Raw genomic sequence first — 16,331 nt, 5'->3', positions numbered from 1 at the left:
TTTTTATTTTAAGTATGTAATTTATTTTTTAATGTTATTAAATTATTATTTTTAGTGTAATAAGAGATAATGTAAATTTTATTAAACAGACTTAAAGATTAAATTGGACATAAAAAAAAGCAATCGTTGTACTGATTAAATTGATAAATTTCATGAGTAAATACGCTTTTAACATTTGGAAAGATTAGTAATCCAACATCTCTTAATTACTGAGCTTACTAGCGCAAGACTTAAGGTTGCGACTGAAGACTGCGATTTGTGGTGTAGCCCTGGCAATGGTTGCGTTGCAGGATGCGGACAACACCGCATTCTCATTTTTATTTTTTATTTTTTAATTTGTACATTTACATTTATCTATTTTTATTCTATCAATACATCACCAAATAATCGCAATGCATCATCATATTTTTTTTTGAAAATGTAATTGTAGGAATTCAAATGATGTCATACTTAATAATTTTTACAAATTATAATTAGGTAACTTTTTTATATTTATTTTCATTACACATGGAGAAAATTTGAAACATATGCAATTGGAAATTAAAAGTAATTGAAAAAAAGAAATAAAAAAATTAAGCTATGTCATAATTTGGGGTATAACTTTGTTGTGTGGTATGGTTTGGGGTATGATTAAAATATAAATGTGAATATAGGCGGAGAGTAATACCAGTGGTGAGGACAAGTAGTAAAAGAAACATAACTCTCTAAGGATGAGACTCATTCTTTACTAATAATATTTCAACTATTTTTTTTCTATATTTCTCTCATTTTATCAATTGTGCATTAAAATTCGTGTCGATTTAAAAGTTTTTATTTCTAAAAGACGGATATAATATATTTTTAATTGTGTATTTGTGCTTTCTACAGTATTTCGATTCGATCTAAGTTCGACCGGTCCATTTTGAAAATATTAACTTGTAAACCCAACTGAAAATATTTAAATTTGGGTCCATTTTGTTACTCCATGAAAGACATGAGTATCAAATTGAGGAACACAATATTCCACTTTATTTTCGTCCGAGAATGATATATTAGAATATGTAATCTGGTCGTTTACCAATTTAAGTCAAATTTGATATATAGTGTAGTAGAGTACGTAAAACATATACTACAGTAAAATAAATTGTTTTCTACAATTGATTGATACAAAAATTAATCACAGGTGAGGAAATTAGTGAGAAAATTCTCTAAAAAAAAGGACAAAAAACAAGTAGCTAGTCTTGATATTCTTTCCAACATTAAATCCAATAAATGAGTGGTTAGTAATAGTATATAGTTTGATATCATTCCTCCATAATTAATTAGTAAATTCTGAATAATATCTACGTAACCACCACCTAATCCATTTACCTATTAATAAAGCTTGCTTAACTGAGTCAGCAAAAATCTGAGTCGTTTTTTAAGGAAGCCTAACCGTGTTCTTTTTTGTAACCACCTCAAATTAATTCCAAATATTATAGTACATATGTATTGGTTACGTATAAACGCAGGGTTTATCATATGACGTTTCACCTATTCAAACTATACTAATGTTTACAATTCAAACTCCAAAACAAACCCCCCGATTTGACTTAAAATCAATTTCTTGTGCTGACTTAACTCCAAAATAAAAAAGTTAATCGTGATGGCTAACTGGAAGCATCAATCCAGCTTCCACTGTCAAGTTGCATGAGACAAGTCATTCCCACCTCCACAATTTAATTAAACATAAATCTAATTTTCGATCACATATATATATATATACATAGGCCTAATTACATGAATTCATCAAATCTTCTCTATCTGAAAAAAAAAGTTGTTCCATTAATTTTATCATATCAATGGAGAGAAGTTCAATTTTCCAACAACTTCGGCTTCCCCAAAAGCACCAGAGATATGTGACGGTGCTGAGCATCGACGGCGGCGGTATTAAAGGTATCCTCCCCGCGGTTATCCTCGAACGCCTTGAGTCGCAGCTGCAGGAATTAGACGGCAAGGAAGCGAGAATAGCAGACTACTTTGACGTGATAGCCGGGACGAGCACGGGCGGCCTAGTCACAGCCATGCTCACAGCCCCGGACGAAAACAACCGCCCGCTTTACGCTGCCAAAGACATCAAGCCATTCTACTTGGACAACTGCCCCATGATATTTCCTCAGAAACAGTAAGCAAATGAATATAAATTTAAAGGCTTCGTCGCGATGGATATGTATTAGTAATTAATTAAAGTGGTGATTGAATTGCAGTTCATTATTTCCGTTTGTGAAGTTGCTGAAATCGTTAAAGGGGCCGTTATATGACGGGAAGCACCTTCATACGGTGTTGAGAGACGAGTTGAGAGACCGAAAGTTGAGCGATGCGATCACCAATGTCATTATTCCGGCGTTCGACATCAAGCTTCTGCAGCCGGTTATCTTCTCCACATATGAGGTACTCCTTCCGTCCACCAATAAATATCTTATTTGTTTTTTACTACTTTTGGTAATGGACTCCCTTCCACTAAGTTTATTTCACTCACATTTCACTACAAAACTATATAAAAGCAGGGCCACCTTCTACTAACCTTTTCCACTCACTTTCTACTATATTTCTTAAAACTCGTGTCCGGTCAAATTGGCTTTGTATTGGAGGTTATATTGGAGGACGGAGGGAGTAACAATTTTGCCAAGAAAAGTCTTCGTCTATAAACTAGGACCACTGTTTCTTTGTTGACTCTCCTAATGTATACGCATTTGACCGTGTCTTCTGCAAATTAAGATAAGGTCATCAAGGCATGGAAGATGCACCTATTAGTACAAGAAATAATTCATTGCTCCAATTTCTTTTTTTATTAACATACAACACTCGATACATCAGAATCAGGCTATATATGTGGAAGAGATTAATTCAAGTATAGAATTTGACAATTCGGTTTCCTCCAAAAATAATGCACATCCATACATATCTTTAACATATTAGAAACACTATATATCATGAAAATTAGCAAAGGAACTATACATATATTAATTGTGGTTTAAATTGGGCAGGCAAGAAAATCGCCACTAGCAAATGCAAAACTTTCAGACGTATGCATAAGCACATCCGCAGCTCCTACATTTCTCCCCGGCCACAAATTCACCACCCGCGACGGCAAAGGCAACTCTAGGAAATATAATCTCATCGATGGCGGCGTCGCTGCAAACAATCCGGTACATACATACATACATACCTCTATCTCATCTTCATCTCCATAAAATAATTGAAAATTAATTAGATTGGAAAAATTGTATATATATAGGCTCTGATAGCCATAGCAGAAGTGACGAAGCAGATGTTCGACAGCAACGAAGACTTCTTCCACACAAGGCCAGTCGACTATCCTCGTCTTCTGACCATATCTCTAGGCACGGGAGCAGCGAGCATAGACGACAAGAGATACAGCGTGAAGAAGGCGAACAAATGGGGCATTCTGAATTGGCTTTCATACAAGGGCACCACGCCCATGGTCGAGATCTTCACCCAAGCAGGTGCTGATATGGTCGACTTTCACATTTCTCAGATTTTTCAAGCTCTTGGCTCTCAAGATAACTATCTCAGGATCCAGGTATTATTAATACTATTTATTAAATAATACGGTTTTTTAACTCCATATAATTTTTTATCATTATTTATTTAATTTTTTATAATATATATACAGAACGATACCTTAAATGGGGTTCAGAATTCGGTGGATGTTGCAACACACGATAACTTAGGTGAACTTGTCACACTTGCTAATGAAATGCTGTCTAGACCGGTTTCAAGGGTCAATTTGAGGTCCGGTCTAGCTGAACCGGTCCCGAATGGTGGGACCAATGAACAAGCTCTGAAAAGGTACTATTCACATGCTCATCATCTATCTCAATATAAAAAAATTGATTTTCCTTTTGTTTATAAATTTAACATACACGAATCTTGCAGGTTTGCGAATATATTGTCAAATGAACGGAAGCTTCGGCTATGGAGCAATAATGCTGAAAAGAAGAGAGAGGTCGAGACGAGGCAGCCGTTCCAAAATCCATTGAATAGTTTGGTTGATTTTGCACGATCGGTGACGGATGAGACCAAACATGTACTAGCAAAGCATGCTCAAATTTTGAGACCAAGCTCCCAATGTAGGATCACTTCAAATCAAATCGAAAAGTTGAACGGAGAACTTAGCTCAGTGGGGAAGAAGCTGATGATGAAATCAACAATTCATGAACCCACTCCTTTTTTCCCTTCTCATCGCCAAGTCTTCTGCAGAATATCTATGTCTTGATAATGAGAATCTTGTGTGCTTGGTTATTCTTTTATTCTAATGATTTTGTATTCCAAGTAAAATAAGTTGTCAAAATGATGCAAAAAGTATGATATAAGATTCTTTATTTAATTTTCTTATAAAAGGAAATTGTTCGGATTGTCGACTGCAATAGACATTTGATATTGTCCGCTTTGGAGCAAGCGCATACGGATTTGTTTATGGGCCACTCCCAAAATGCCACAAACTAATTGAGGTTGGACATAAATTATCTACATATTCCAACTTATCTCAGACTCCTAATATGGGATGAGTTTGTACTCAATTAGAAATTTCTTACTAGAAAAATATAATATGAAAATCTATACAATCACGTGCACACATAAGTAATACAGTATGCATGCGGAGCTTGGTGGCGGGATTTGGAGTAGGATGGTTAGGAATTTGTGAAACTTGCGAGAGAGAAGTAAAAGAGAAAGAAGAAGAATAATTTAATTCTAATATTTTCATATTTATATATAAGAATTATTTATAGGACCCTAGACGGTTCGACTCCAAGTATGATCCAGGAAAGAACCGTCGAGAAAATCTAGAGCTTATAGTTATGCCCGACTCTAAATGAAAATTGCACAATGTACTAAACTTAAGTACCAAGCAAATAACAAAAGTAATAACTTGACTAGCAAGGATTTAACTAAACAAAATCCACATATCGTTGTGGTGGACCATATCCATTGGGGTTGGCTCTTGATCAGTCTCCATTTGGGTTCGTATCAACTCCCCCCGATAGGAACAACCTTTTCCTCAAGGCGGAGATCAAAACTGATGTCGGAGATGATTGACCGGCTCCCATTTTCTGTAACCATTTGGGTAGTCAGACCAACGTATGAGCTACTAGTCTTGAGGTGATCCGTCGACTAACACGGTTCGGGAAGCTGAAGCCAAGAGTGGGAATGGAATGGGCTGGCTATCCAAGGTACAGGTGGCAACGATACAGGGGGCATCGGGACGGAGGTGGTGAAAAATGGACGCAACAAGTTGATATGAAAAACGTAGTGAATCTTCGCCTCAAGTGGTGAGTCCAGTTGGTATGCCACTTTTTAAAGCTTTTTCACGACCTTGAACAGCCCATAGAATCAGTGACTTAGCTTGACTGAGATTGGGCGTGCCACGGAATGTTGCCAATACTGTTGGAGATTGAGTAGAACCATATCATCCTCGTTGAACTCCACCTCCCGGCGATGCTTATTTGGTCGAGTCTGCAAGCGCTGTTGCATTTTAACCAAGTTATTTTTGATATATTTTAGGACTTCTGGACTCTCCAATAAAATAGCTTTGACATCATCTCGCTTAGCATAAGTAGTACTTCCTCCGTCCTTGAAATTTTTTCAATTATTACCATTTTCGATTGTTTGTCACCTTTTACTCATATCATTTTTTTATAGTGGACCTCACATTCCACTAACTCATTCTCAATCACATTTTATCACTCTATCACATTTTATTACTCTATCACATTTTATTACTTTATAAAACTATATATAAAAGTACGACTCATTTTCTATTACTCCCTCCGTCCCTGAAAATTTATCACTTATTTCCTTTTTCGTCCATCCCTAAAAATTTGTCACCTTTCACTTTGACCACTTTTAGTAGTGGACCTCACATTCCACTAACTCATTCTCACTCACATTTTATTGTAAAACTAATATATAAAAGTAAGACCCACATGCAACTAACTTTTTCAACCCACTTTCTATTACTCCCTCCATCCCGCTTAAGGTGACACGTTTTCCTTTTTAGTTTGTCCCAACTAAGATGACACATTTCCTATTTTGGAAACTTTCTCTCTCCAATTAATACACCCAACAACTTTTTCTCACTCCTATTAAAATATTATCTTTCTTTCTCTCTCTATTTTAATACTTACACTCACTTTTTCTCTCTCCAATTAAACACTTTAACTAATAACTCCTAAAATACCATGTCGGCTAAGGAATGTGTCATTTTAGCCGGGACGGAGGGAGTAGTAGAGTACTAGATGTCTAGATTAGCAACACTGGAGTAAAGCTTTCAATACTCATAGAAATCAAGAAACAAACCTTGGAGGCTCTGAGGCTGGATGGCTAAATTGAATATTCGGCGGTTGACGCCTTGACGGAGCGCCTGTTGATCACGGGATGGGAAGGGAAGGTGGAGGAATGAGGATTGTTGGACTGCGGAAGGAGGTTTTTATAGATTTTAATTAGGGTTTAATTTTTTAATTTAAATATCATCCCAAATCTTATATTCTGATTTATTTACTTATATTTAGATGAATCTTCCTTCAATATTTATAGCTATTTTTGAAAATTTTTGTAAAATACCTTACTAATAAATTATATGTATAATACTAGTAGTAAAAAAAAAAAAATTGGGGCACCACCTCCCCCCTTGTCCTGAATTCCCTCCGCCACTGGTGGTGTTTCAATATATTTCTGGACTACCATGCGCCCCCATGGTATATAATTATTGAATCATAGATAACACATAAATCCAACATGTGCATATATAAGAATGACGGAAATCAATATAAAATATTCATCCTAGTTTTTGTGTATGGAAAAACATTTCACTATACCAATCAACGTACTTTATGGAATAATTATTTCTCAATGTCGCATGTGGTCTTGAATAATTTATGAGATTTTGGACTAATTTTTTCAAACTATATGTTTGTTTGTATATATGAATAAGAATTTGTTAAAATGAATTATTCAATACAAGTAATATTGGTTCTCTTTCTTATGTATGGGCATGGATAAGAATCGACATAAAGCATTCGCCTTAGTTTTTGTACATGGATACAAACATCAATATGGACAGCCCAAATATTATTTTTGTAAAAAAAAAGCCATTGAGATAATTAAAGGATTTAAACATCGAAAATCTTGAAAAGGTAATCTGCTTAATCAGAAACTATATTTGGTACAAATAATTTACTTATTAGATGTGTAATTATATTTGATCATGATGCTCGTAGAACATCTGTACATTTGCTTATTACCATCTTTGACCACGATTATAAGTCTGCATTTGACATTAGTCCATCCTTTAAAATAATAATCTATTTTCATTTTTGATCTATTCTTTAAAATTTGAAACTTTCTACTTAAGAAAATTAAGCTAATGAGGTGAGACACATTATCTACTAATAATACTTTAATTATATTTTCTTTAATTTTATATCTCTATTACTTTGTTAATTATGCCTTAAAATATGTGTTAATTCAAAAAATTTATTTTTTAAAAGATGAAGATAGTATGCGTCTCATTGAGGAATGCTATGCTACATACCTTATGAGCTCCTTATATGCATCACTCTTGTTTGACACGTGTTTAATGTTGTTCGTTTCGGTTTATATATTTTGTTTGATTCTATTACATTAAAAAATGTTATTGAAATATTTAATTTCACAATTCACAAAAATCAAAGCTCGGTTTACTCATTTTCTTTATAATTTCGTAAATTAATAAAATAACAAATAAAGTTTTGATTTTTATAAGTGAAATTAAAAATTTCAATAACATTTTTTAATGTATTAGAATCAAACTAAATATATAAATTAAAACGAATAATGTTAAACGTATGTTAAACACGAATGGTGCTCACATAAGGTATATAACATATCATTCCTCGCATTTTTCATTGTATATATTTATGCTTTTTTATAGTATTTCGATTTGACCGGCGGTCCATTTTGAAAATACTCCATATGTCCCATTAGAAATGCAACGTTTTCCTTTTTGGATTGTCCCACTAAAAATGAAACGTTTCCTAAAATGGAAACATCACTCTCTCTACTTTTCCCTCTCTTACTTTACTCTCTCTTCATTAACTCACAAAACAACACTGCATAAAATTCTGTGCCGGAAACCAAATGTTTCATATTTATTGGGACGGAGGGAGTATTAACTAGTAAACCCAATTGAAAATAAGTAAATTTGGGTTCATTTAGTTATATTTTACATGAATTAATGATATATTGAATATATAATCTGGTCGTTTACCAATTGAAGTCAAATTGATTATATAGTAATTGGGTCCGTAATATATATATAGTACTTATATATACAATTTATTGAAACAAAAATTAATCATCGGTGAGGATATTAGTGAAATCAAACTGACAAACTGAAAAAAGGTATAATTAATTCTCTGAGAAAAAGGACAAAATATATGAGGAAAGGACATGAACAAGTAGCTTGTTTTGAAATCTTAATATTCTTTCCAACATTAAATTCAATAAATCAGTAGTTAGTAATAGTACATACTAGAATATAGTTTTATGTCATTCCTCAATTAATTAGTAAATTCCGTATAATATATACTCCATGTAATGTAACTACCACCTAATCCATTTACTTAATAGTAGTAATAGAGTTGGCTTAAATGTTAGTTATATTTGAAGGAAGTCTTAACCGTGTCATTTTTTGTAACTACCTCAAATTAATTCAAAGTTATATAGTATATTGGTTACGTATAAACGCAAAGTTATCATATGACGCCTCGCCGATTAAAACTGGTATATTAGAAATGTTTACAATTCAAACTCCAAACAACCCCGATTTGACTTAAATCGATTTTTTTGCCTGGCTACAAGTTAATCGCGACGGCTAACTAGAAGCATCAAGCCTGCTTCCACAATTTAATTTAACATAAATATAGTGATTTTCAATCACATTTATATATAGTAGGCCTGATCATTGCATGAATTCATCAAATCTTCTCACTATCTGATCAAAAAGTTGTTCCATTAATTATAATACCAAATGGAGAAGATCTCAAGATCAAGCTCAAATTTGCATCAACTTGGACTGCCACAAAAGCACGAGAGATACGTGACAGTGTTGAGCATAGACGGCGGCGGTATTAAAGGTATCCTCCCCGCGGCTATCCTCGAGCGCCTTGAGTCGGAGTTGCAGGAATTAGACGGCAAGGAAGCGAGGATAGCAGACTACTTCGACGTGATAGCTGGGACAAGCACTGGCGGCCTAGTCACGACCATGCTCACGGCTCCGGGCAAAAACAACCGCCCTCTTTACGCTGCCAAACAAATCATGCCTTTCTACTTGGAAAACTGCCCCAAGATATTTCCTCAGGGACTGTAAGTAACTAACATTCTTCATTGATATACTAGTTTTTAATACGTACTAAATACTAATTAATTGCATTGCAGTTGGTTATTTCCGGGTATGAAATTTCTGATATCGTTAATGGGGCCGTTATATCACGGGAAGCACCTTCATAAGGTTTTGAGGGACGAGTTGAAAGACACAAAGTTGAGCGATGCGATCACCAATGTTATTATTCCGGCGTTCGACATCAAGCTTCTGCAGCCGGTTATCTTCTCCAGTTATGAGGTACTAACAATTTTGCCAACCAAATTAAATTAATTATTATCTCCAATACAAAAATTAATTAATTTTGGCAGGCAAGAGAATCGCCACTACTAGATGCAAAATTTTCAGACATATGCATAAGCACATCGGCAGCTCCTACTTTTCTCCCCGGCCACAAATTCACCACACGCGACGGCGAAGGCAACTCTAGAAAATATAACCTTGTCGATGGCGGCGTCGCTGCAAACAATCCGGTACATAAATTAATACCTCTATCTCATCTTCATCTTCATCTTCGAGAAATAATTGGAAATTAATTAGATTGGAAAAATTGTATATATATAGGCTCTGATAGCCATAGCAGAAGTGACGAAGCAGATGTTCGACAGCAACATAGACTTGTTCCACATGAGGCCAGTCGAATATCCTCGTCTTCTCACCATATCTCTAGGCACGGGAGCAGCGAGCATAGGCAACAAGAAATACAGCGTGAAGAAGGCTAAGAAATGGGGCATTCTGAAATGGCTTTCATACAAGGGCACTACGCCCATGGTCGAGATCTTCACCCAAGCAGGTGCTGATATGGTCGACTTTCACATTTCTCAGATTTTTCAAGCTCTTTGCTCAAAAGATAACTACCTCAGGATCCAGGTATTTTTATTTATTAATTATTAATTATTACTCCATTTAATTGTTTATCATTATTTATTTATTTATAATAAATATATATATACAGAACGATACCTTAAATGCGGTTCAGAATTCGGTGGATGCTGCAACACAAAATAACTTGGATGACCTTGTCAAACTTACTAATGAAATGCTGTCTAGACCGGTTTCAAGGGTCAATTTGCGGTCCGGTCTAGCTGAACCGGTCCCAAATGGTGGAACTAATGAACAAGCTCTAAAAAGGTACGATTCACATGCTCATCATCTATCTCTATAGAAAAAATATAATTTCCCTTTTTGATTTATATTTAACATACACGAATCTGGGCAGGTTTGCGAGTTTATTGTCGAATGAACGGAAGCTTCGGGGGTGTGAAAATAATGCTGAAAAGAAGGGAGAGGTCGAGACGAGGCAGCCATTCCAAAATCCATTGAACGACTTCGTTGATTTTGCACGATCAGTGTCAGATGAGACCAAACATGTACTAGGAAAGCATGCTCAAATTTTGAGACCAAGCTCCCAGTGTAAGATCACTTCAATTCCAATCGAAAAGCTGAATGGAGAACTTAGTTCAATAGGGAAGAAGCTGATAGTGAAATCAACAATTCATGTACCCACTCCTTTTTTCCCTTCTCATCGCCAAGTTTTTTGTAGAATATCAAGGCCTTGACCTTGATCAATCCTGTGTGCCTTGGCTATTCTTCTGATGATTTTGTATTCCAAATAAAATAATTCGCCAAAATGATGTAATAAAATTATGACACCCGTACTTTTTATGTACTACACTAAATAAATTGTATCGTGAAATAGTGAAAGTGGAATTTTGTCATCATGCCATTCTTCTCATTTACTTTTTATATTATTTTTTTTAAATGAGTATAGTCGTTATGTGTTTGATGATTGATGATTGAAACTTGTTTCGATGTAATGTGTTGATATCAAGTGAGACATCTCTTTTAAACAATGGAGTTGCTTTGTGACGTGTATGAAAGTTCTAATTCGCGAGGAAAATTCCGTTGAATTAATGACGTGGATGTTGCTAATCAAGTGAAGTGTTTGGAATGTGTATATTATAGTACTTGGAATATGTAACACCCCAAATATTCTCAAAAACCGATCTAAGGTCTGGGTACTACCAACTGAGGGTAAAAGAGTCCGATATATCAAAGACGGCATTCAGGACTAGGTATGGCCACTACGAGTTCTTGGTTATGCCATTTGGGTTAACCAATGCACCCGCAGCATTTATGGACCTAATGAATAGAATCTTCCAACCGTACCTAGACATGTTCGTGATTGTTTTCATTGATGATATCTTGGTATACTCAAAGACCAGAGATGATCATGAAAAACATTTGAGAACAGTTTTGCAGACTCTCAGGGAGAAGAAACTATATGCCAAGATCAGCAAATGCGAATTCTGGCTATCAGAGATTGCATTCTTGGGACATGTAGTGTCTGTAGAAGGAATCAGAGTTGATCCGAAGAAGATCGAAGCAATAATAAACTGGAAACCGCCTAAGAATGTGTCTGAGGTTCGGAGTTTCTTGGGATTAGCTGGTTATTACCGAAGATTTGTGAAAGGTTTTTCGATGATAGCCAAACCTATGACCGCTCTGCTGCAAAAAGACCAGCCTTTTTGTTGGAGTGAGATGTGTCAGACCAGTTTTGATCGGCTGAAGAAGTTCTTGACTGAGGCACCAGTGTTAATCCAACCCGAAACAGGGAAAGATTACACGATAATCAGCAATGCCTCACACGATGGTTTGGGGTGTGTTTTGATGCAGGAAGGGAAGGTAGTTGCTTATGCTTCGCGGCAGTTGAAGCCGCACGAGAAGAACTACCCTACCCATGATCTTGAACTGGCAGCGATAGTTTTTGCCTTGAAGATTTGGCGGCATTACCTTTATGGTGAGAAGTGCTACATTTATACAGATCATAAGAGCTTAAAATACCTACTCACCCAGAAGGAGTTAAACCTACGGCAGAGACGGTGGATTGAACTCCTAAAAGATTATGACTGCGTTATCGATTATCATCCAGGAAAAGCCAACGTAGTTGTTGATGCCTTGAGCAGAAAATCCTTAGCATCTTTGAAAGTGATGAATGCCCAATTGAGAGTTTTAAGTGATGGAGGATTGCTAGCAGAACTGAGATTGAAACCCACATTGCTACAGCAAATTAAAGAAGCCCAAAAAACAGATGATAAACTGAAAATAAAGATGGAGTTGATCAGAGATGGGAAGACGAAAGATTCTGAGCTTGATGCCGAGGGTGGTTTACATTTCAAAAAGAGATTATGTGTACCGGACCACGAGGGGCTAAAGCAGAAGATACTCCAGGAGGCGCACCAGAGTCCGTACTCAATTCATCCTGGAGGAAACAAAATGTATCAGGACTTGAAGAATCATTATTGGTGGCCAGGTATGAAAAGAGACATTGTGGAATTCGTTGCTAGATGTCTAACTTGTCAACAGGTGAAAGCCGAGCATCAAGTGCCTTCAGGATTACTCCAACCAATTACTATCCCCGAGTGGAAATGGGATCATGTCACGATGGATTTTGTGACTGGACTGCCTTCAACACCGAGAAAGAAAGACTCGGTGTGGGTGATTGTTGACAGATTAACCAAATCAGCCCACTTCCTACCGGTGAGAACAGATTTTTCCTTACAAAAGTTGGCGGAGTTGTATGTTGGTGAAATTGTGAGGCTTCATGGAGTGCCACTCTCAATCATTTCGGATAGAGACCCAAGGTTTACATCAAGATTTTGGAATAAATTACAAGAGGCTTTGGGCACCAAATTAAAATTTAGCACTGCATTACATCCTCAGACGGACGGGCAATTAGAGCGTGTGATCCAGATTTTGGAAGATATGTTGAGGTGTTGTGTTATCGAGTTCGAAGGTAGTTGGGAAAAGTATTTTCCCTTAATTGAGTTTACTTATAATAATAGCTACCAGTCGAGCATCCAGATGGCCCCATATGAAGCGCTTTATGGACGAAAATGTCGCACACCTTTGTGTTGGACGGAGCTCAACGAGAACAAGATGGTGGGGCCAGACTTAATTCAAGAAACCGAGGAGAAGGTCCGGGTAATACAAGATAAATTGAAAGCTGCCTCAGATAGACAAAAATCGTATGCAGACTCAAAGAAGAAAGATATTGAGTTTGAGGTTGGCGATAAAGTTTTTTTGAAAGTATCACCCTGGAAGAAAATCCTCAGATTTGGTAAAAGGGGCAAACTCAGCCCAAGATATATCGGACCATATGAGGTGCTTGAACGTATAGGTCCAGTGGCATACAGACTTGCCTTACCACCTGAACTCGAAAAGATTCATAACGTATTCCATATGTTTATGCTGAGAAAATATAGATCAGATCCCTCACACGTGGTACAAGTTGAATCAATAGATGTACACCCAGATCTAACATATGAAGAGGAATCTGTGCAAATCTTAGCTCGAGAAGTCAAGGAGCTCAGAAATAAGAAAATTTCCTTAGTTAAAATACTGTGGAGAAGTCATACGATAGAGGAGGCAACGTGGGAACCAGAGGATGCGATGCGGAGACAATATCCGTATCTTTTCGTTCTAGGTATGAAATTTCGAGGACGAAATTTTCTAAGGGGGAGAGAGTTGTAACACCCCAAATATTCCAAAAAATTAAAATAATCAAAATTAAGGGTAGAAAATTTAATATTAGAATAAGAAATAAAATAATTGACATTTTAAGTCTAGTTAGTTTTCCTTAGAATAATATAATAAGGGATAAAATTTTACCCAATTTATCTTCCCAAAAATCAGCACCTTCGAGAAGCACATTCATTCCTCTACAATCTTCACTGTCAACAGAAATAGGGGGAGAGGAACCGACGGAGGGGAGTCCGGGGGGGGAGGAGAAAGGGAAAAACGATCTCATCCATCTCTAACTCCTCATTTTCTTGAAAACTCTCTTTCCGGCGCCACTTTCTCCGGGAAACTCGCATACATTAGTAGCTCTTTACACCACTGTAAATACCCATCTCTGTTTCTTTTCTTAATTTAGTTCTTACCTTGTTTTAGAAGCTTAGGTGTATAATTTAAACTACATTAGAATATGTAGAATTGACTCAAGTAGGCAAATAGGTGTTGAGGGAGACGAAAGAATTCATTTCCTTGAATTACTTTAATTTATTGTTAAATTGAAAATGCTTATTTATCTTGTCCTATTCACACACATAATATTAGCCATTGTCTTTTCCTTCAATAGTGGACAATATATAAGAATGAATTGAGAAGTTGAAATTGTTTGTGAAAGAGGTGAGATAAAATCTATTTGCAAATGGTGATTGCATAGCATTCAGACTGTTCCGGAATTGTTAGTCAATATTTAAGATAGTTCTATATTCTTTGAACTTATTGTTATGAAAGTTGGTATATTTATATGTATAATTATTGGAATCCAATAACTTTACATGCTTAAATATAGAAATAAATTGTTCTTGAATTTCTACTAAAGGTGGAGGAGTAGCTGATCCGGGTCAGTTGAATAACGACGAGGAGAAAGTTCAGTAATACCTAGGTTTGGTCAAGCTAACTCAAGGTATTATACTTAAAAGCTATATTCTTGATGTGTTATTAGGTGATGATTAAGTGCTCTCATGAGTATATATAAATTGAGTAGTTAACTGTAGCATAATTCTTTATGTGCTATTATGTTATGATTAAATGGTTTCATGTGTTTATACAAAAGTAGTTTCAGTTGAGATATTGCGGTAGAATAAGAAAAATTGCTATTAGTGAAATGAAATAAATCATTACATAGTTTAACCATGAAAGGAATCAAGTAAATATGGATGATATATATGTGGATGTCGTGCTTGGTTGATGTCACATGGGGCTGCCAAACTACTATGGGAAATATGAATTGATTATTCGATCGGGCCACACGCGGTGGCAAAGATATAAATTGTGCACCATATTTACTCATGGGACTATACAGCCAGGTGGTTTATGATATTTGATGATTTTCCCCATGAGCTATACGGCCAGGTGGTATAAGTATGTGGGTGCACCATGTTCACTCATAGGGGCTATAAGGCCAGGCGGTTCATGATATATGATGATGAATTGCCCCATGAGCTATACGGCCAGGAGGTATAATTTATATAAGTGCACCACGTTATAAGCTATTCGATCGAGCCACGCGTGGTGGCAGTGATATGTGTTGAAACACAACATTTACTCATGGGGTTATACGGCCAGGCGATTCATAACATGATATAATGAACTGCCCCATGAGCTATAAGGCCAGGCGATATATGAATTCGATCGGTCCACACGCAGTGGAAATAGTACATATTATGATCATGGAAGACAGGTTATTGTTTGTGCACCCTGATGTGTCCAAGCACGTGCGATGAGGAAAATATTGAGGTGGTATTCGTATGTTGAATTAAGATTAAAGGTGGAAATGGTGGATGCTAGAATGAATATAAAAGTTGTTAGAATTATACACTCATTTGAGTTAAATTAAATAAGTGAATTATGCGATCAATAATGATTAAATAAGTACAAAATAAAAGAACTAATGACTACATTTATTATATCTACCTTCTTATTTTATAATTGCGTCTAAATAATTAAATATGTTGCAGGTTAGGTGGATGGAGGACTTTTGTTGACACTTCTTTTGTTGACACTTCTCTTGTTTCCTCATCAGCATTGCAATTGTTTTTGGTTTTGGGTTACTCTTGATTTTGCTTTTGTGCATGACTTAGACTTTTGTATATCGAATGTAGTATGATAGGTTGAAGCCTGTTATATATGACTTCTTCTATGGTTGTAAATGATGTTGAAGCATTTTGGAACATGTTAATATATTATGTATATTTGTATAAATATGATAATCGATTAGAAATTGCAGTGATAAAATATTTTATCTTTATTGTATGGTGGGTGTTACATAATAACACCAAGTTACTACGAGACAAATAATAATTTGTCTAAACAGAAGAAATCGAACAAAATATATATGAACTTGGGCCGACCCAAGTAAAAA

General features: G+C 35.8%; 2 protein-coding genes and 1 long non-coding RNA gene across 3 annotated transcripts; all 3 read left to right on the top strand.

Moving 5' to 3' along the window:
• The first annotated feature begins 1,763 nt into the window (after positions 1-1,763).
• LOC125219595 (patatin-like protein 2) lies at positions 1,764-4,308 on the top strand. Its single transcript, XM_048121611.1, has 6 exons — positions 1,764-2,143; positions 2,226-2,409; positions 3,006-3,167; positions 3,257-3,562; positions 3,656-3,831; positions 3,919-4,308. Exons 1-6 carry the CDS (start codon positions 1,821-1,823, stop codon positions 4,256-4,258), a joined length of 1,491 nt encoding a protein of 496 aa, XP_047977568.1. The 5' UTR covers positions 1,764-1,820; the 3' UTR covers positions 4,259-4,308.
• Positions 4,309-9,014: 4,706 nt separating this feature from the next.
• On the top strand, positions 9,015-11,074 carry LOC125185662 (patatin-like protein 2). The gene is made up of 6 exons (XM_048082229.1): positions 9,015-9,384; positions 9,457-9,640; positions 9,712-9,873; positions 9,965-10,270; positions 10,356-10,531; positions 10,620-11,074. The coding sequence occupies exons 1-6, from the start codon at positions 9,050-9,052 to the stop codon at positions 10,957-10,959; spliced, it is 1,503 nt and encodes a 500-aa protein (XP_047938186.1). The 5' UTR covers positions 9,015-9,049; the 3' UTR covers positions 10,960-11,074.
• A 3,119-nt stretch (positions 11,075-14,193) lies between these two features.
• Positions 14,194-16,123, top strand: LOC125219232. The gene is made up of 3 exons (XR_007176095.1): positions 14,194-14,301; positions 14,790-14,873; positions 15,928-16,123. It is a non-coding gene; the product is annotated as an uncharacterized LOC125219232 (long non-coding RNA).
• The last annotated feature ends 208 nt before the right edge of the window (positions 16,124-16,331 follow it).

This window comes from Salvia hispanica, chromosome 4 (genome assembly GCF_023119035.1).
Source record: "Salvia hispanica cultivar TCC Black 2014 chromosome 4, UniMelb_Shisp_WGS_1.0, whole genome shotgun sequence".
Lineage (NCBI taxonomy): Eukaryota > Viridiplantae > Streptophyta > Magnoliopsida > Lamiales > Lamiaceae > Salvia > Salvia hispanica.
This window is presented reverse-complemented; position numbering and strand designations above follow the sequence as displayed.